At 32.7% G+C, this 22,134-nt stretch overlaps 1 protein-coding gene across 2 annotated transcripts; it reads right to left on the bottom strand.

The window, feature by feature from the left end:
• Window positions 1-825: 825 nt before the first annotated feature.
• On the bottom strand, window positions 826-9,966 carry LOC11424088 (serine/threonine-protein kinase BLUS1). 2 transcript variants are annotated; one of them, XM_003618214.4, is made up of 20 exons: window positions 9,744-9,963; window positions 6,502-7,048; window positions 5,679-5,933; window positions 5,258-5,382; window positions 5,108-5,152; window positions 4,902-4,983; window positions 4,732-4,800; window positions 4,479-4,649; window positions 4,327-4,392; window positions 4,048-4,116; window positions 3,816-3,956; window positions 3,660-3,733; window positions 2,946-3,137; window positions 2,484-2,572; window positions 2,255-2,331; window positions 1,787-1,918; window positions 1,659-1,701; window positions 1,434-1,542; window positions 1,304-1,355; window positions 826-1,177 (listed from the first exon to the last, which is right to left on the bottom strand). In XM_003618214.4, exons 2-20 carry the CDS (start codon window positions 6,667-6,669, stop codon window positions 1,133-1,135), a joined length of 2,004 nt encoding a protein of 667 aa, XP_003618262.1. In that variant the 5' UTR covers window positions 6,670-7,048; window positions 9,744-9,963; the 3' UTR covers window positions 826-1,132. The 2 variants fall into 2 exon arrangements, with proteins under 2 accessions (XP_003618262.1, XP_024641662.1); XM_024785894.1 differs by lacking the exons at window positions 826-1,177; window positions 1,304-1,355; window positions 1,434-1,542; window positions 1,659-1,701 and having other exon boundaries at window positions 1,823-1,964; window positions 9,744-9,966.
• Window positions 9,967-22,134: the final 12,168 nt, after the last annotated feature.

Below are 22,134 nucleotides of genomic sequence, written 5' to 3' on the forward strand. Positions count from 1 at the left end.
ACAGGCTTACTTAGAAGTCTTATTACCTCTTAAAATGATGCTTTTAATTTGTACTACAACCTGTTTCGGTTTTTTATTTTTTTGGGTAGAGTATGTTTCAATTAAATTTTATAAGTATCTTGTTGAATAAATCAATTAATTTAGTTCCTTAAATTAAAGAGCTTCAATCAATTGATTATCACCGAGAGTGACAATTTATTTTAACCTTTAATAGTCTATTGAAGTGGAGTTTATCAACAAACATGAGACCTTTAAAATTGTGATGTTTGAGAACTAAAGTCATGGTATTTTCCAATGTAACGTATTGATATTTCACAGATTAATTGACTAAAATGCCTGATCATTACAATTTAAAATACAAAAATGACTATAAAAGGAGTGCACACACCAAGAGAGTTTTATTTTCGGAAGGGTCAGGCGAACAAATATAAATTAAAATAAAACTACTACTTGAATTACCAAGTCTTTGAATTGTGAAAAATTCAAAATTCTGAGGGATAACTTGAGGGTTGTTTCATTAAACAATCTATTGTGGGGTATGTAACTTGCACTTGATAGTAACTAGTTGTAGGTTATGTGCCAAGAAAATAAATAGGGTCTGCGACTTGGTGATTAAGTTTCATAAGCAGCCAAAACACAACTAAGCCAAGTTTTCGATCTAACTTTTTACTCTAGTGTCATTTAAAAGTGTGTATATGATTAGTGTGGAATCAGTGATTGTTCCAACACTTTAATCATAAACCTCTTTGGTGTGTCTCTCTACCTGCATAAGCGGTTCAACAGCAGATAATATTAAGAAATACAATCCAACAATGATATCAATTAATTGAAACCCAAACAGGCAAAAAGCCGCATTAAAGAGCTGAAAAACTATTATATGCAATAATCAGAATTCTCATGAGTCATTATTATTTTGGAAGGGAGAAGGAGAGGAGGGGAAGGGAGAGAAAGAGTCATAATTACATGATCTGATAATCTTGTCCAATAAATTATATTTTACAGGTGACTCAAAAATTGGTGTCTGCCGCAAACAGAAGTTCACATATGGTAATAAGATATGCCCCAATCCATCACTGAATGTCAGGTGTTGTCCAAGATTAATCAAACCAAATAACGCTCATCAGTTTGTTCTTCACTTTTCAACTTTGTTGACCATACTGCTCAACTGTCTCTCTAACTGCAAACCAAACAGACAGTATGATAATTAAAAAAACTATTCTAACTTAGTTGACACAATTACAAAGCATCACTGTTTGAACCAAAAGGGTATATCAGTAAGTGTGTCTGGCCAAGATTAACACACCTGAACATTTTTCAGCTTTTGTCTCTGCAGTTCCTCGACAAGACTCCCAATGCTGACATAAAAGTTTAAAATAAGATGTATGTGGAATGTAAACATACAAAACTTAAGATATATAGTTATATTCATGTACCTCTGTTGGAGTTGAATCACTTGCAAATGCAGTTCTTTCTCTCTAGTCGACACAGGTGATGCCTGCAAAGCATCAGATGCTCCTGCCTCTATTGATTCTGTATTCTTACCTGCAACAAGTGATATTATTTAAACGAAGCAAACAACAATTTCCAGTTTCAAGGGGCAGTAGACAAATATACATAGACACACATAGATTCGCACACATAAAGATGAGAGGAAATACCATAAGATTGCTCTGCATACTTTATCAATTTAACAATTTCTTCCTGCCAAAAACCCACGGGAAAAAATGAATCTATACCTTTCACTAGTCATTTGACAAAAAAATTAGAAATACAAACTGAAGCATACCCTTTGCAAGCCGTTCTGTTGCAAGATGCACTGCAGTGATGGAAGGATAGAAGCAGCCATTGAGTTCTGATTTGGGGGACTTGTAGGAGTAGGACTTACAGCAACTGGGCCAGAAGTGTTGTTTGAAAGACCCTGAATGAGTAAAAAAAAGGGGGGGCAATGATTACAAAGTCATTGCCTAAAACATAAATCACTTAAGTTCCATCCTCAATGTCAATGAAATCAAACATCATGGCACGTCGAAATCCAACCATAATTTCATTTAGTCTTAATATAACAATACAGATGTTAATAGTTAAGCTTGCAGATAATAAGACTTGAAAGCTCTAAATTAGAAATTAATGGAGAAATTCAGGATTGAAAGATAAATAATCGCATCCTATGACGATTCAGCATGCAAAAAAAACTTGTTAGAGGTAACAAGAGTACTGGACAGGAAAAAAATAATATCTGCCATATAATACATACCATTGAACTGGGATCTGCAGATGTGACCTTAAACCGCCCCCTGCGCTGGACAATTGCTCCTTCTGATGTGTCATCAACTGCATATGGAAGCAGCATTGAAAAAATTATTTAAGAGCCATTTTCCCGTCTTATTTTTCAGATAAAACAACTACAAAACTTGTTGATAAGAGGAAAAAAGCTTAAAGATTATCAAAATACCAATCACATTTGCATAAAAGTATATATGTACCCGATGGAAAGTTGTTGATTTCTCTCCTCTGCCGATATAATGGACCACTGTGATTACGCTCGGAAGGATATTTTGTTTGTAAATAATCCCTTTCAAGATACACAATATATAATTAGTACACTAATAGTAATAATGCAACTCAGTCAAATATGCAGCAGTAGTAAAGAAACAATAATATATACTAAATAAATATAAAAATATCCACATTCTCACAGCCCCAGATCATAACAAAATAAAGAAAATATAAAAATATCCACATTCTCACAGCCCCAGATCATAACAAAATAAAGCTAGCAACAGATACCAAATTTCCATAAAATCTCAATAATCATGTTTCACTTCATAAGGAAATCAATGAATTCGTTGTTTGTTAATAATATTCCCAAAAAAAAGAGAGTGACGAAGACAGAACAAGCAACAAAAATAATGTGGCAGAAACACTGTCATAAAGAAAAAAGTTACCTGTCCCCATCGGTAACCTTTTTGGCAAAATTATCAGATTGTAAAGAGCCACTCAAAAACTTATTAGGCTGAGCATTTTGAGGTGACAAATTACTTGGCCCAGCACTTTCATTGTCATTCCTTCCATAGCTGTGATCCAAATCTCTTGGGCTAGTATTATTGCCATCATCGTCACCAACATCGAAACAGCCTCTGCATAAATTGCATATCAGAAATAATATTTTCTCTTTGAAACCGAATTGCTAAATTATTACATAATTCTTGAAAATACAAGGAAGAATTAAAATTTGCTGCCAAAAACAAAATCAATTGATAGTTTAAACGTCTAGCATTTGCTACGTCTGCATTTATCTTTTAATTCTTTTTCATACAAAAATAATTGTATAGTATATTACGTTTTTATATATGAATGAAGAAAATGATCTGAAATAACATTGCATGAACTATAAACGAGATTTTATATAGATCATAGGATAGTAAAAAGATGGACATCATATATACAGAATTTAATGACAAATTAATACGGGTGATAAATGAAAGGCCTGGTTTTTTCGGCAAATACTTTACTATAATAACAAAATGAGACAGCATTAAGTAAAATAAAAACCCAATCTTTAACTAGTCAAAATCAAACATGGTACCAGGTACCAATACTTGAAAAGATAGCGCTAAATAAGTAGGAAATGGAAAAACAAATGTACGAGATGAGCATACTTGAGTGCTTGAAGAGGTTTCATAGGAAATGAAGCAAGTGAACTTTCCAAATCCTGAAGATTGTTGAATCCATCCTGAAATAAGATGCAATACAAATACGTAAAGAGTTCAAAAAGAACCAAATGCAAATGATAAGCTGATTTAGGACAACAGTACCTCTTTGTCCAGTGTGGATGTACCATCTGAATGATTAGAGGCAGAAAGGTTCTCCACGGGAACCTTTAAGTCATTTGATGTGTCTTCATTCTTCTTAGCCATATCTGGCTCTTCTGCATTTGACATGTCTTCATCTTGGATCTGTAGCCAACACAAAAATGATCGTAATAATGACAAACTTCCCCATCTAGTTGAAATAGATCACACAAAATAGAAAGGTGAAAATACTTACAAGAGCAGCTTGACTTTTTAAATCTTCCAGGTTAAAATTCCATGCACTAATTCCTCGAATATATTCTTTCTGTATTTGAAATAGTTGCATGGTCAAATATAGCATATTCATAAACCCTCAAGGTCTAATTGAAAATTACAAATTTAAATCAGATACAGCACAGAAAGGGAAATAAGGCAAAATGACATGCATTTAAGACTGCACTCATAAAAACCACCACATCTGTATAGACCATGCCAGAAGCAAGCACTAACCACAGGGGATTTATAATCGACCTACCTGAGATAATTGCTCCATATCCTCATAAAGAGCCTTGTTTTGCATTAATAAATCTGCCTCTTTAGCCTAGAACACACAAGCAAATCAAGGAATGATATTATTACCCAAACAATTTTACACAGAACAGAAGAATTGAGAATTGAACATCAAACCTTCAGCTGTCTAAAACGATCTCCTAATGGAGCAAGGCCATCGAGAATGGTGCGAGATAGATATTCGGTCGCACGTGCATGTTTAAAGAAGTGGTGCTTTAAAAGCTTTTCTGAACTTGGACGCTTCTTTGGGTCTTTGACTAAGCAGGTGGCAACTAACTCTTTGAAAGACTGAAAGAAAGAAGAACAATCTATATATAAATAACCTTTCTAAGTAACAGGTGATTCATAGTTTTGAGTGAACACCACAAACCTTTGAAAATCTCTTGTCTCTTTCATAATCAAGACCTGGAGGGGCATTCTGCAAAGTCATAAGCAAAACCTGCATCCAAGAAAATAAGGGAAAGAATTGAACTCTTAGCTCACAGTGGAATCAGTAGACACATGCAAACAAATTTAGAAGAAACAGGAGAAGTAAATTACTTTCATAGGCGGATACTTGGAAAATGGGGCATGACCATGAGCAAGTTCAAGTGCTGTTATACCAAATGACCATATATCTGCTCTGTTAATAGAGAAAACGAAAATATAAAAAACTCAACAAAGAGTAAGGTATCATGGAGCAAGATCCTTTTTAAAGGAAAAAAAAAATCATCAGTGGATGGAGGAAGAGAATAGAAGGCACTCACTTAAAATCATATCCATGCAATTGCTGCATAACTTCAGGAGCCATCCTGTGTAAAATTAGCGTAATGTATAGCTTAAACAGTCTCACTCATACGAGGGAAGCAAGATTTCACATGAAAAACTACAAAGACTCGGTAGAAAAAAAATGGTACCAGCAAGGTGTTCCAACAAAAGTATTTCTTGAACGTTGCCTGTCTCCAGTATCAAACATACACGCAGACACTCCAAAGTCAGCCATTTTGACTGAACCATTAGCATCAAGCAAAATATTCCCAGCCTGCATAGTTAAGAATGTTTGAAAGAGGATAAAAAGAGGACACAATGAATACAAACATGTGGAGAAAAGGCGGATAAAAATTCACCGAAATAAAAAGAAATTAATCCTGGGTTTCAGATACAGCCTTACAAGCAGCACAAACCAGAAACTAAGTTCTTTTAAAATCATTCAATCTCACTATCCACCTAGTTTATAATTAAGAATTCTAACTGAAAAATTCTCAATATACACTATCAAAAGGGTGCATATCTGTTAAAAAGATGACAACTAGTATAAGTTAAGATGTAGCACAATACCTTAACATCTCTATGTATGTGCCCATGGGCATGAAGATAAACAAGAGCTTTGAGAACCTCGCGTAATACAGTTGCAATAACAGGTTCATCAAAACCCTCAGGAAAGGAAGATTTCATTATATGAAGGCAAGAGCCACCAGACATGAATGGCATCACAACCCAAAGACTGTGCCCAGCGGTAAAAGAACAATGTGCCCGTAAAAGATTTGGATGATCAATCAAGCTCATGGTCTGCACCTCTCTCCGAATTCCATCCTGCATATATTTGTGCACCTATCATTATGAATGTACAGCAATGGAATACAATCCCGCAATATTTATAGTGTACGACAATAGAATAAACATTTGCACAATTATTTATGGGACAGTGAACTAGGGATCGAATTTTTTCTTGTATTATAGAAAATGGAGGCAACTGTGCAAGTACACATATTAACTCACCAGACTTAAAAGAGCAAACAACTGAACAGACACAAATACATGATTTAGCACCAAATAGGTTCCTAAGACATTGACTCCAAACATGTAGCAAGACAACTTAAGTGATAAGATAATGAAGTACAATATGAAAACAATATAATGATTCTATATATAACATTAGGTTAAATAAGGGTGATTGGATTCAACAGAGCCTCGCATAAAAAGAATCTCATCCTGTAGCAGCTTGGCAAACTCAAACAAGCACGATATTTTTCACAGCTTTAGAAATAAAAAGTGTTGGATCACTTGACCAATAATAACCAAACATGCAACAAAATTCAGCACAGGCAGAGGAAACTGAACAATTAACATTACAAATTGTACAAGAGACTACCCCACGTACCAAATCGTTATTGCACTTCTCGAGATCAAGAACTTTGATGGCAACAATCTCATTGAGTGGAATGCAGAGAGCCCGGTATACCGAGGCACTAACGCCTTCCCCAACTTCTTCATATAACTTGTAATCTTTTGCACTGAGAGGATATCGTTTTTCTGAAATTCGCTCCATTTTTTTCCTTATAACATTATATCAAATCCTTTATTATTAAATATATGTGAGCTCAATATAATAATTCTTTCCGATCGGTAGCAATCCCCTTTCTTCGAATGGAACTTGAGAGCGCGTCCAACAACTTTATTCAAATGCTTTTTTGTTTTTTACCAACAAAACTTCTCCCTTCAACTCCAATGACAATATAATTTACAGATGTTGTTCTTCAATAAATTTAAGCTGCCAAAGTTGAATTTTGATTACGCCTTGGCCAGTTTGATGTGGCGCATCAAACAGGCTATACCATGCTATACAACTGAAATGAGAATCAGAGGTATTCAATCAGTACTGCACGTGGATGGGTAGGTGCAGAGGACACAATACCAATCTCCAATATCTGCAGCAAAGGTAAAAAAAGATAGATTCACTAATAACTCAAGAAAATCAAACAATAGTCACAGCCGATTTAAAAATATCACAAAACAGAAATAGGTTTGATAACCATAAATTAAATGCAATTATAGCACAGAACAATACCCATTGCATGCATATCATATATTCATATATATATATATAGACGAACACAGATACGCACATATGGAAAATTAATAATGTGCCCAAAAACAATTAACTAGTCTAAGTCTCCAACTTTAAGTTAAGGAGTATATTTAAGTCTTCGGGAAAGTCATGAGCATTCAGAGAGAAGTTGTATGTAGTACATTGTACACTACAAGCAGAAGGTATATGTTTCTAAATGTCGAAGTAGTAGAATCAATAGAGGTTGAGGCTGGCATATGTGGTGCAGCTAAAGATATCTCATAAATAACGCACTGCTCCTTGCTACATGTTTTTCCTTTTTTGTCCAACACTACTAAACTATCGAGGCAGGAAACTAGATCCAACTTCTTCTGATGGATATCAAAATACACAATGTTAACCCATGTTTGATGGAGCTAGATAAACCTCTTTGGAAGTGCTGCACTCCCTCTAACGTCAATTCTATTATTTTATGTGGATTGCTGTTCTTAATAGAATTAATTCAAACAACATGTTGCCATTAATAGCTTACTCCAAGGTCAACTCTATATTTGAATTGATGTAAATAATATACATGAATCATTATTTTTGTTTACAACTTTTCATGTTGTTATTTCATTACTTTATTATGATAAGTGACTTCACAGCTCGAAGAAAAATACAGGGATTTTATACTAAGCTCCTCTCCTACAAAAAAGTTTCTGGACAAGTCTTCGAATTTGGGTTGGACCTAAACAGGTGAAGGCTGCCCAAAATGTTTCTAACCTTGCCAAACTGGCTTGTAGGGTGAAGGCTGCCCCAGCTTTACGAACACTACATATGCCATATCTCAAAGGCAGGGTGGGACTGAATCCACCCCTTCACACCCAACACAATGAAAGTGTTGTAGGCTGCAATGAAGGAAACCCAAATGCCACAATTAGGCGGCTAGGGGTGGACTGCAATGAAGGTGGAATTTCCAACACACACCCTCACGCTCGGGCCCCAATGAACCTGAAGTGTGGGCGATGCGGGAAGCCCACCAACAGATCTAGATAAGTTTTGATACTAACTTAGAATTTGGGTTGGAGCTAACTCAACCTTACAAGACCGGCTTGTAATGCGAGTGCTGCCCAAGTTTTATAAAACACTACAAGGCCATATCTCTAAGCATTGATGGACTAAATCCACCCCTTCACACCTAACACGATGAAGGTGCTGGAGGCTGCAATGAAGGCAACCCAAATGCCGCAATTAGGCGGCTAGGGGCGGACCGCAATGAAGGCAGAATTTCCAACACACACCCTCATGCTCAGGCCCGAATGAACTTGAAGCGTAGACGATGCAGAAAGCCTAACAACAGGTATAGGATAGGTTCTGATACCATCTTAGAATTTGGGTTGGACCTAACTTAGCCTTACAAATCCAGCTTGTAAGGTGAGGGCTGCCTAAGCTTTATAAACACTACACAGGACATATCTCTAGGAAATGTGGGACTAAATTCATCCCTTCACACCCAACACAATGAAGCTACACACTATCAAGGCATGCAATGTAACAGCAACCACAACCGCAATGTAGAACCATGATCCAAAATATAAGGTACGGATTTTATCAGGGCATTCTCAAGTGCTACAATGGATTTCCTACAAATGCCCCACTTCAACCTCAAGATCAAATCCTTTAAAGCCATAAGGGACACACATCTTCCAACATAAACAGCATTGAAATTTCAGCAAATATATAAGATTTCAAAAGACAATTTTCTTAGACTCCGATAAACCACATAGATTTCTAATAACTTAACAAGCCATAATTACAAATGAACTTTAGAATCCACCTTCTTTCAATGTTTTTCATTGCATAATTAAAAAAATCTACCACATAAATCAAACTAAATCTAACCACAAAATTCAGTTGCAGATTATGCATAAATCAAATTAATTCACTCACATCTGAGAAATGAAAACCCTCCAAATCTAATTACCACACAAAAAACTTTGCATCTTAAAACTTTGAAAAAAATATATAAAAAAACACAAATTTATCAGAACTTTAACCACAATATCTATCACTTCATCATCATAAATCCACACAAAAAAAAAAAAAAAAAAAACTTTCAAATTGCAAACTTCAAAAAAACCGAAAATCATTCAAAATTCACACAAATTCGATCATCAAAATTCATCAAATTAGCAAATTAATAAAACCATGAACAGTAATACTCTCATCACAATCATACCAAAATTCAAAATTAAAAAAATAAATAAATAAATCATTATTCCTTTAATCATTGCAGCAACAACTAGATAAATTCAAAGATTACGAACTTAAAAAAAATCAACTCAAACAAATTCGATCAACAAAATTCATACTGATAAAATCATGAATTCAGAATCAGAAAAATTTGACTCAATTATTTAAATCAAATTGAAGTGAAAAATTAAAAATTTCACTATTCTGTTAATAATTGAAGCAATATCGAAATAATTCAAAGATTTTTCATAGATTCAGAAATGAAGGAAAAAAAAAAAACGAATCAGTGAAATTGAATTGAAGCTAGGGTTTGAGCTTACTTGAATCTGACTGAGTCAGTGACAGTAATTGAGCTCAGAACCAAAACAACGCCGATTGAAGTGGCGAAGATTTCGTTGATTCACGATCACAATCTACAACAAGTGAATCTCGAAGCTTCTTCGATTTTTCACACCATAGAAATTTTCTTCATCATCTTCTGAAAATTGATTGAATCTACGAAGAAAAAAAAAGACACTGGTTTTTTTTTTTTGGGATGAGATTTATACAAATGAGAATAATTAATGTATTATTGAATGTAAAATTATAAAAAGAAAAGAAAAGGAAAGTTTATAAAATTATTAATTTTTTACCTTTGTCAAAGAAAAATTTATGGTTATTTATGAATATTATTTTTTGGTCAAAATATAATATTATGATAAATGATATTATTTAAAAATAAAATAAAAAAAAGTTTTTCATGTTTATCGTATTCGAATGCGAGTTAGTTTTGATCAAACTCTTGGAATAAGCTCATTTCAAGGTCTCAGACCAATATCAATGGAGGCATCTCAAGTGGGTTACACTTGTAAAGATTAATCTTTAGAGTTGAAAATGTTTTGAATCTTTTCATGATACCCTTGAAAAATATATGAAAAATTTCATTCAAACAAGGATGGTTGATCATGGAATATCATGAATGTCTTTTAGTTTATTAAGGTTTGGGAACGAATCCAACTTATATCGATAACATATATGAAAGATTAATTTAATTTACATACATTGTCAATTTAAAAAACTTTTGCATGCATTTAATGACATATTATCACATCATTTATTGAGTTATAAACATATAATTTATCATATATTATTAATTAACGTGGCAACACATTATAAATTATATGGGTCAAACTTGTTTACAATGTAATAATATTTTGTCAAAAAAAATAGAATATAATAATAGTATTTTTGTTACTTTGTCAAAAAATAAAAATTGTTGTTATTATTTATGATGGTTTTCAATATAATATTATAGTTTAGTCAAAAACTAAATAAAAATAAAAATGTTATCGATATTTATCACAATTTAATGTGAGTTGTATCAGATTTTTATGCGTACAATCGTAAAGATTATTCACCGAAGTTGAAAAGGTTTTGAATCATATCTTCTACATATATTTACTTGAAGAAAAAATAAGAAACATTTCATTCATGACAAATTTCGCCCCCTGAAATTTGAGGAAATTTCGATTTACCCTCTTGTAATTTGAGCAAATTTCAGTTTACCCTGGTTAATTTCAGTTTACCCCGGTTTATCCCTAACCCTCTGTCATTTCATCGATTTTGTACAGTCAATATTCATCAATGTCCAAAACCAAGAAACTTCAAAGTACAAGAACAAAATCCAAAAGGAAAATTTTACAAGGGAAACCAATGAATCGAATTGATGCTAACCCCACTCCTTGTTTTACTAATGTTATCCCTCTTCACACACACTTATCATTAGGCCCAAAATTAAAGTTCAGCATAAAATACTACTTAATTCATTCACTTTCCCTCATCATCATCTCAACTCATCCCTCAAACTAAATTTCATTTTTCTACTAAGAAAAGAAATCCTAGCCTTCAACCACACTTATGGCCTAACTCAACGTTCCTCGTCACTGTTGAGATCGTCCATCTGTTGGTTAGTTTTATCATGTTTGTGCCTTCAAAATTTTGAAAATATATCATTTTCTATGCCTCTGAAAAATTGAGTAGAGTTAGTTATAAAAATTTGTTTGAAAAATATAGAACATAAAAAAACAAGATATGAAATACAAAGTTCTATGAAATATTTTAGTATGATATATGTCTTATGGATAAAATACAAATTTGTAAGAATATGAATTTTTTGAATTATATTATCAAATAAATTGATCAACCGAACCAAACCGATTAGTTTTGTTCGATTCCTTTTTTGAAAAAAAGTGAAAACTGAACCAAAATGAACCGATAAAGATTTCATTGGTCAGGACATTTTTCTGATTGAAAATCGGTCCAAACCGTATTTTTACACCTCTGCTTACACCATGAAAATGTTCATGCTAGCACAAAAGTTTTACAAACAATCACGAAGAAAGAAAAACAAAAGAAACGAAACATTATGTCACAACCATTAAAGGGTTCAACTACCAATTATGAAAACCAAAAGTTAAATAAGGATTATTTGCTTCCAACCACGAGAATGACAATAGTTTGACTCTATCCAACAATTGAGAAATTGTTTCTTTCTTGTTTTTAAAGCACTTGTTGTTCTAATATTTAAATCATTTTATGAAATTATTTTTTAAGAGATCTGGATCATATCATTCAAATGCTATTAGGTTGATCTTCTTTGGTTAGCAGCACAAAAATAAATGTATTTGAGTATTTAAAAAATTATTCATTGGGTTCAATAAGTTTTGATAAATAGATGAAATAATAATCATGTGAGAACTCAAAGACATAGGTGTATAATTGAGGTTTGAACTCCAATCACAGCATCCGACCTAATAATTTCGACACATTTGATAGTTGAATTAGAACTTGTGGGTTCCTTCTTTTCTTTTAGAGGTTGTAAGAATAGATTATGTTGGGATTGTTCCCCAACCGTTTTGATCGTTCTTTTTTTCTTCTTCTTGTGCATTAGGCCCTTTGAAACCACCAACACAAAAAATTTACACAAATGATCTATATAATATAAATTACAATTTAGCAATTGAATTTGAAAAATATATTTTCAATAAAATTATAGTGAATGGAGTGTAATATCGACATAACATTATATAGTATAATTTGATGTCTCTCTCTAGAGAGAGAGAGAAAGTTATATTAACGCAATTAAATGCAATACGAAAACGGATAATGTAAAGACAAAATAAAATATGTATATTCAATGAAACTTTTTTATATAATGACACGGTCAATGTGAATTAGTTTACACACATACAATAGTTTTACAATGACAACCAATAAGAATAAAGTATTTACAAATATTTTTAAAATGCGGTTTAAAAAATGGGCAAAGAAACATGAAAAGTATTGTAATAGCTTTATTGACCTAGAAATTTGTCTGTCTTGTAAACTCTTGATCCTCTTTCCTCTCCTTATTTGACAATGTTTGATGAAACCCTAGCCCTAGCTTGTTGGCTATTTGGTGCAGCTTTAGCTGGATTAGCATGTGAACTCCCTAGATGCCGGTGTGAATTTTTGAATTCATATAGCAGAATTGATATGTATGAATATTGCACCTGAATTGGTGCTCTGATATGAGTTGCAGTTGGCATCTTAATTACTAATGACACTTTGGTTTTTGTTGCTACTAAATATGCCTCATATCTAAGTAGTAATGCATAACCAAGTGCCACCAGTAATTAAGATGTCAACCCCAACTCATAACAGAGCCTTAAGCCGATTGCAACATCCACACAAAACAATTGTGCTGAATTAATTAAAAAATTCTTACTTGCAGCAAGGGTGTTCACATGCTAATGCAGGTGGAGCTGCACCAAATAGCTAACAAGCAAAGGTTACAACTTCACCACATGTTGCCAGATAAGAAGAAGGAAGGGGATCAAGAATTTCAAGGATCGACAAATTATCAGGTCAGCAAAACTACTCTGATACTCCTCATGTTCCTTTTCCCAACACTTCCTCTATCATACTGAGTGATACAGCAAAAAAAAAAAAAAATATTCTCAATCCCTTCTTGATTACTTTGAAATGAATCTGACTCAAGTCAGGGACAATTATTGAGCTCAAAATCAGAACGACACTAAATCAAACGTCGATGATTTCGTTGAGGCTATTTTTTTCTTCATCATCATCTACTGCAACAAGGAAATTTGATAGAATCTAATAAGCAAAGAAAATAGACACTGATTTTTTTTCTCTCTGAGGCGCTGGGGAGGATGAGATTTATACAGAAAAAATGTTGATATAATAGTATTTTTTATTAGCTTAGTCAAAGCAAAATTTATTGTCATTTATGAATATTTCTTTTTGGTCAAAAAAGTAATATTATGATAAATGGTATTATTTTAAAAAATATATATATATACATTAATAAAATTTTCTTAGGTTTAAATGCTCAATTGATCCCTTAACTTGATTTGAAGTATCAGTTTGATCCCATATGTAATAAAAGGTCCGTTTAGGTCATTTAATTTTATTTAAAGTATCGGTTTGGTCCCTTTTGTTAATTTAATTAAAAAAAAAACGTTAAGTTTAGGTACCAAACTAATACTAATTAAATAAGTTAAATGACCAAACTAGTACAATTAAATAAGTTAAGGGACCAAAATTTAACGTTTTTTTTAATTAAATTAACAAAATGGACCATACCAATACTTTAAATAAAGTTAAGGGATCTAAACAGATCTTTTATTACTTATGAGACCAAACAGATACTTGAAATCAAGTTAAGGGACCAATATATCATGTTAAGGGACCTAAACAGACCTATTTTTTTTTTTTTGTTATTTTATTGGTATTATTGAAATAGATAATCATGCTTAGTTTCGTTTGGGATATCACTTGTGTACCATAATGGTATATACCATTGCCCCATTAGAATGTGCCACGTGGCACACCCTTTAAAAAAATATATCAAATAAAGCATCGATAAAGTAACATTGAAAGGTGGCACACACTAATTAGCCAATGGTATATACCATTGGTACCTTAATGGTACACAAGTGAAATCCGTTTGGATTGTTATAAGTTGAAAGCAACAAACATTTACATTTTCAAACGTTAGCGCAATAAAAAGAGCGAAAAAAACGAGGCACATGAGTGCTCTTTTCGCTAGTTTATGATAATATGATGGTAGTTGGTTCTGATTTTTATGTACGCAACCGTAGAGATTAATCATTTGAGTTGAAAATATTTTAAATCATTTTATATAGACACTCTTAAAAAAGATTTGAAACATCTCATTTAAAAGTTCATATTTTACTTAAAAGTGCTTAGATGAGTTAGAAAAGATCTGAAACATCTCATTTAAAATTTTGAAAGATTTGATTGATTGAACATATTATAATTAGTCTTTGATACTTTGGACTGGCCCTTTTCGATGAGAGTCTTAAAAGCTTTTGAGTTTAATTCTCTTTTTTGCAACTGATTTGAAGCTTGCAGATAAAACCAAAGTCAAACTCTCAGCTTGAAAGGCTTCTCTGTTATCTATTTGTAGGAAGAACACAACTAGTTAAATTTGTTATCCAAAGCATATTAATTCATAGCATCTCTGATTACTCTTGGCTTATTTCTCTTTTTAAAGAGACTTGAAGGTGCATAACGAATTTCATTTGGAGTGGGGATATAGAGAAAAAGAAAAATAGTTAATGTGGCTTGGCACAAAGTCTACAAACCGATTCAGAAAAGAGGCTTGGTATTAGATCTCTCGTCTCTCTGAATGAAGCAAAAAATTCGAATCTTTGTTGGGATTTATATATAATTTCAGGGAGCCTTAGGCAGTTCTGCTTAAGAGTAGAGAGCTTTCAACAATAACAAATCAATATCATCTCAAATTTGTTCTTTATTATGGAGCAATATCAAATAATAGTATAAATATATCGAGGAACCAAAACCAAAATGTACAATGCACCAAGGCCGACCCTAGGCATAGGTTGAGGGTGCGATGGCTTAGGTCCCATGCTAGTAGGGGCCCCAGTTTTTTTAAGAAAGGGGTGTATATAGAAATATTTGATTTTTGGGGGGTATTTATAGCAAAGTTCACTGAAAGGCCCCAAATATTGACATGATGTAGGGTTGTGCTGAAGTCTGTGAATGTTTTCGGCCCTTTTGACGTGATATTTTATTTTGTTTTGATGTCTATGGAATATTTAATTTATTTTCAGATGTAGGCTGCCTAATTAAAAAAAACATTTATTTGGTTGTGAAAAGCGAAAGAAAATAAAATAAAATGAAGAGCTAATAAAAACACAACAATGAGCTAAAAAAATTAAAATGTATTATGTAAGGGGTTTTTTCTCACATTATGTCTAAGGTCCGTAAACGACTCTGCAATGCATTCAACATCATCAATTTATTTCACTCTTTTTCCATCCTCATTTGCTGCCATGGCTTCTCAACAACAACAAAAGTCAACAACAATTCCCCTAAAGATCTTAATGGACAAACAAAGCAACAGAGTTGTTTTTGTGGAAGCAGCAAAAATCTATGTTGAGACTCTTTTCAGCTTCCTATCTCTTCCACTTACAAACAATGACCTTGTATTCCATTTGAGACCATTATACTTACTCTTTTTTTATTTTATTTTTTTGTAGAAACTATTATATTGATCCTTCACCTATGATTTTAAATTGAGGTTGCACCTACAACTTTGTGGAGATCTCTAAAACTATTAATTGTGGACCACAATTTAGGGCTATCATTCACACTTTAGGATATATAAGTAGTACTGGGATTTTACATTAGTGATAAGAACCTTAGTTATTCATTAGATGATAGCTTTCAAATTTTCAACACTAGTAGTTTTTGCCAATCACATGGGATTTCATTTTTGACAAGCAAAATAGAATATGTTAAGAAAAGGTACTTGTACTTCAACCCAATGTAAAGAGAAACCAAACATTGTTATCAATGTGAGTACCATTACCACCCATCTTAACAAAAAAAAAAAAAAAAAAAAACATTACCACCCATAAAAATCAAGTAGTCATACACACTACTCACAAAATAGCTTTTGGAAGAATTTAACAACCAAACTCATCTATCCTCCCCTGTATCCTGCAAAACAACAGAAGTTAAGAGTAAACTAAGCTCTCCCGCCTGATCTTCCTAACAGGAAAACAAAGGTCTACGCCATTGTCAAGTCTCACCATCCACACGCCAACCGAGCAAATGCATATCAACCATCGTCATCCATTTATTATCTACTAATTAAGTCAGATAATATATAAACCCATCACTTAACTAAGTTTCCCCCACCCACATATCCTTCCAAAACAAAGTCGCATCACATTCTCCCACCCCATGCCTAATATTATCAATCAACCATTTCCCCACTCCCACACCAACACCCTCCCTTATCCTATGGATGTTTTGCCACCAAACAAATCACTCACCTTTCACTATAACAGATGCGACCCCTCCTCGCCATATCAACCAATTAAAATCCTATACCACAAACTCTCCCTCTCAGCCAACAACCTTCACCACCACTTACCAAACAAAACTAAATTAAGCTCCTGCAACCTCCTAACCCCTAACCCACCTATCTCCTTTTTAGAACAAATTAAATCTCATTTAATCCATGAATTTTTTCTAAGTTCCTCACTTCCTCCCCAAAAAATGCATTAAAAATATATTTAATGGAAGAGATTATACATGAGGATTTATATGAGATAATAATAATAAGGCTAAAATATTGTTTTGGTCCCTGCAAATATGTCGCATTTTGGTTTTAGTCCCTATATATTTTTTTTTGTTTTTGGTCCCTGCAAATATGTCTTGTTTTGGTTTTAGTCCCTGGCTCTACTTTTGTGATGATTTGCACACGTGACACATGATGACTGAACCCATTTATTAGAAAAATAGTCCCTACAAAATATTTTACTTTTGGAAAAAAAATTGCAGGGACAAAAAACAACAAAAAAAATTTATAGGGACTAAAACCAAAACGAGACATATTTGCAGAGATCAAAACCATATTTTAGCCTAATAATAATAAGGCTTTTATGTGTTTAGTCCCTGCAAATAGGGCTCATTTAAAACATGGTCTCTGTATTGCTTAATCCTGACATTTTGCCCTGTCAAAATTTAATCACTTAAAAATTGGTACAAACACGAAATTACAAAAATATCCCTGTAATTAGTGACGTGGCAGTGATTAAGTGGGGATAGGGACGAAATTTTAAGTGATTAAATTTTGACAGGGCAAAATGGTAGGCTTAAGGAATACATGAATCATTTTTTAAATGAGCCCTATTTGCAGGGAGTAAACACATATAATATCACTGTAATAATTTATTTCAAATGATTCATTTGAACTTCTGGTTTATATAATTTTATTTTTATTTTTTAAGGAAACTTCTGATTTATATATTTAGCTGCTTATATTCATTTGAACTTATGGCCTTCCTGCTAATATTGAAAAAACTAATTCATCAATTGATAATCAATCTATTAAACTATAAATTAATCTTCAATTATTTATTTATTTAAGATATATATATTTTTTTAATTTAAAACTTAGACAAACACTTAAAAAACTGCTTATATACAGGGCGCCAAACCAAATTTCAGCTTCTAACATTCTATTCTCCACCGTTGATATTCTCAGATTCTCTAAATTCAACTCCGTCACAATCTCTTTTTCTCTTTCGCGCGCTTCTCAGATTCGTCTTTTGTTTCCAATTTAGGTTTCGTAGTTAACTTCAATTCACGCTTTCAATTTCGATTTCGCTGTTAACTTCGATCCATGCTAATGCTTTTTCTCTGTTATGAATCACTCGCAAATTTAATCTATTTCATCGCAGTTAACTCTAACTGTAGCCGTGAAACCGTGTTTTGAATTAAGCTTTTAATAAGCTACTTAGTAATTGTTTTCATTTTTGCTGCATTTTGTTGCTATAATAAGCTAATTAGAATTATTTTACATCAAAAGATAAAATTTTATTGTTTCCATGTTGAAAAAGATTATGAAAAATGTCATAAGCTGTTTTTATAACTTCTCCCAAACAAATACTTGCTTGCTAGTTCTTTGTGAAGTCAATTTTATTGTGTCTTGAGGACCATTTGTTGTGTTTGAACACCTAAGTAGTTAGTTGATGATATTTTGGTTCGAACAAAATTGGAAATGGTTCGGTTCAGTTCAGTTTTAACGCATTCAGTTTTGGTTATAAACCAAACTTTGAGGAGGGAGGGAGGGTTCAACAAGAAAACCTAATGTTTTGTTTTGTCGCTTCAGATATGGAAGTAGATCCAAAAGATTTAAAACGCAGAGTACAATTTGAGGAGGGAGTGTTCAACAAGAAACCTCGCCTTCTAACATTTCGTTTAAGGTAGTACAAAAATACTAATATGTTATGCGTTCTTAAAGAAGCATATGCTTATATAAACATGTACTTACGTACGTATGCATTCATTTCAGTACTCTTCATGACCAATGGCTTGCGTTCCAAGTCTACGAGGCTTGTATGCGTCTTGGCTCTGCTCCTGAAATGTCTGACTGCAAGGAAGCTAAAACTTTTGTGAAAAATGATTATTATTTACTCAGGGACTCATTTGGGTGAGTGAGTTCACCTTTTAAGATTCTTCCGCCAATAACTGCATGTTCTTCTAGTTTCATTTTCCTGAATTATTCTATGTGTAGATTGCGACAAATTCTACTGAAGTCAGAAAAGGTACAAATGCAATTGGAAACAGAGATTCAAAGTGGGGGTGTTGTTCCTAAACCCAAAAAATTTATTGACACCATTAAAGTGCAAGGTACATTAGAATTGTTATCTATTATGTTTGTTTACGCCACGCCACTGTAAGATTAGGTTACCCAACTTCGTATATAAGTTTTCCTGAATCTTTTGAGACGTTCTTCACTTTGCAGTACTTGAAGTCAAAGTGGGCCTGGACGCTCCAACTGGCTGCAGCATGTTATCTATGATGACGAATATAATTAAAACAAAATCCTTGCAATCTGAAGTTTTGCAAGGTATGTGAAAATGCAGTCTGCATTATAATTAAAAGGAATTCCATGTGATCTCAAGTCGTGCAAGATTTGAACTTCAAATTTTCCATTTATCTTATTTTCTGCTTATGTGTATATCACTAGAGAAATTCTCATGTGTTTTAAAGCTCAAAAACTCACCTGAAGAAGATGCCGTTAAGTTGCATCCTGGATCTCGTGACGCTCATACGCTGCAAGTTCTTTTCTTTTTGTAGTTTTTTAATCTTTCAACATTATGCTGGTTGAATTTTTCTGACTACCTTTACAGTTTTCCAGATAGTCACAGAGATTATTTGATCGTGGAAATTCGAGATTCCAAGGGAGAGAATTTTGGCCGTGTTATTGTCCAAGTGGCTGATATATCTGGTGATGGGGTAATATATATTTTTATGACAATATTTTTAGGGAGTTATTAATGCCTGTCATGACGAGTGGTGGTGATCATTATGATAGAATTCCTATTTATTCTGAAAACAGACTAATCAAGAACGGTGGTGGCCTATATACACAGAGAATCTCTCAAGAAAACATAAATAAGGAAACTAAATCAAGCACAGTATAATAAGTAGAGAATAATCAACACTCCCCGGGCCTCAAGCTGGATCATATATATCATATGCATCCAACTTGTTACATATATAATCAATCCAAGGTCCCTAAGTTTTCAGGTGCAATGTTTTGCTCTGTCATGTTCAACGACACCTTGGTGAACATTGTGGTTGTCATCTCTGGAGAGGAAAAACTTTTCGATTGGATTATAGAAAAGTTCTTAAAGGGGGAGTTTCATTGATGTTTCTCTTAATAATATGTGTAATCAGTTAATATATCTATAAACCTAGCATATAGCATATAGTATTTAATCATATAAGGATTGAGAATGGTAGCTTACAGGATAACCACAAAATCATATAAGGAAATTGAGAATGACTCTATCACAAGTAAATTAAAAGGATAAGGATGCATTAAGATTATGTCTGTTGGAGAAGAAAGACCAAATACTCTACCAAAGCTGTTGGACACGAGTCCCACATCGAGGAATCTTTTATACATGTAAGCTGGTAAAGTTATAAAATGAAAGAACTTCTTCATTCATAAGACACAGATGCATATGCTTATTCAATGAAGTTGTGGTTGCATAATTCAGCATTGTTGAAATTTTTAAATTTTGAAATTTTTTTTTATTTTTAAAATTTAGCAATTTCGTAATAGCTAAAATATGTAACTACGTAATTAGTTTATTTTTTCGTGAGTTTTGAAGTTACCATTATCATTTTATCTATTTAAAAACTTAAAAATGATATTTTTTGATAAATTTTATGATAATTTAGAAAATATCATTTCTTAAAGTCTCAAAGTTTTTGGGTTACACATTTGGGATGTGAAGAAGAGAAGAGGTATATTTAATGATTGCTTGAATATTATGTATCTCATGAATATCCTCCACCAACCCTAACCCTATACGGATGACTTAATGTAGTAATTGGTTATAGACTTTTTTGCTTTAGAAAATGTAATCTATATACTTATATTAAAAGAAATGTCCTTTGAATTTACCATTTTGCCCCTATTAAGGGCAATTTGGTAAATTAATTATTGGCTGAGTTTTTTTTTTTTTTGAAGATTGCTTATGAATTTCCATTTTTGCCCCTAACCAATTTTTTTAATTATTTTCTAATTTTTATATTTTTAATAACTTTTAATTATTTTCCAATTTTTATATTTTTAACTATTTTTCAATTTTTTCTTCCAAATTCAGTTGCTTCTACATTGCCGTTGTGGAAGATTAAGGTATCGTTTGACCCGACTTTTTTCAAACTTCTCTACATTTTTAAGGAGAAGTTAGGGCAAACACAATATTAATTAAGTACTTACTAAAAAAAGAACATTTTTTGAACGCATAAAATTGAATGGAATGAGCTTTGACCAGAAGTTGTTGAATGTTACTTTAAAAAACTACTTCTCCACAATTTATTTCACAAACACCTCTTTTCAACTCACGCTTGGAACTTTTTCTTTATTTTTTAATATTATATTTCAATATCTTTTTTTTATTCAAAAAAACTAAACATATATGTTTCCATGACACCAACAAATATAATATCATATAGTATAAATTCCAGCATTTATAATAGTAATTTTTTTAAGAAATCATCGGGCTTCTTCATGAGATTGTCAAGATAATTCCAATTGGGACTAAAAAGAAATAGTGTACGAATATTGTGTTGAAAGATAAAAGGTATTATTTTCTTATTTGTCAGCATAAGATGATAGGATTTTGTATAAGTTTGATAATGACCTTAAAGATGTATTTCCTTATGCAGTGAGAATATAGTTGATGTAACACTATGGGAAAAATATTTCGTAGCTTTATCATTTACCATCTATTTACCTCGAGTTCTTGGCTTCCATTTTGTAGTCAATGGCAACCCAAATATATGTAACAATTGGTCAGGTTCGAGGCTGCTCATCAACCTACATTATCCGGTTGTTGAGAAGTTTAAGACTTAGTAAGTTTGCATTATGATTTCACAATACAGTGTTAGAGTAAATTATTATTTCACAATCTAATTTGATTTTTTTTTACCATGTTTCTTGAATTGTTGTCGTGACCTTAACACTTCTCAAGCTTAGAGTCAAAGCATCAGTCAGAACTTAAGTCAGAGTTCGACTTCTTCTCAATGTACTTCATACAACGATTTTTTCAATCTGTCTCAAGTAAGGCCAATTGTTGAATTTATAAACTT

The sequence above is a fragment of the Medicago truncatula genome, chromosome 6 (assembly GCF_003473485.1).
Source record: "Medicago truncatula cultivar Jemalong A17 chromosome 6, MtrunA17r5.0-ANR, whole genome shotgun sequence".
Classification (NCBI taxonomy): domain Eukaryota; kingdom Viridiplantae; phylum Streptophyta; class Magnoliopsida; order Fabales; family Fabaceae; genus Medicago; species Medicago truncatula.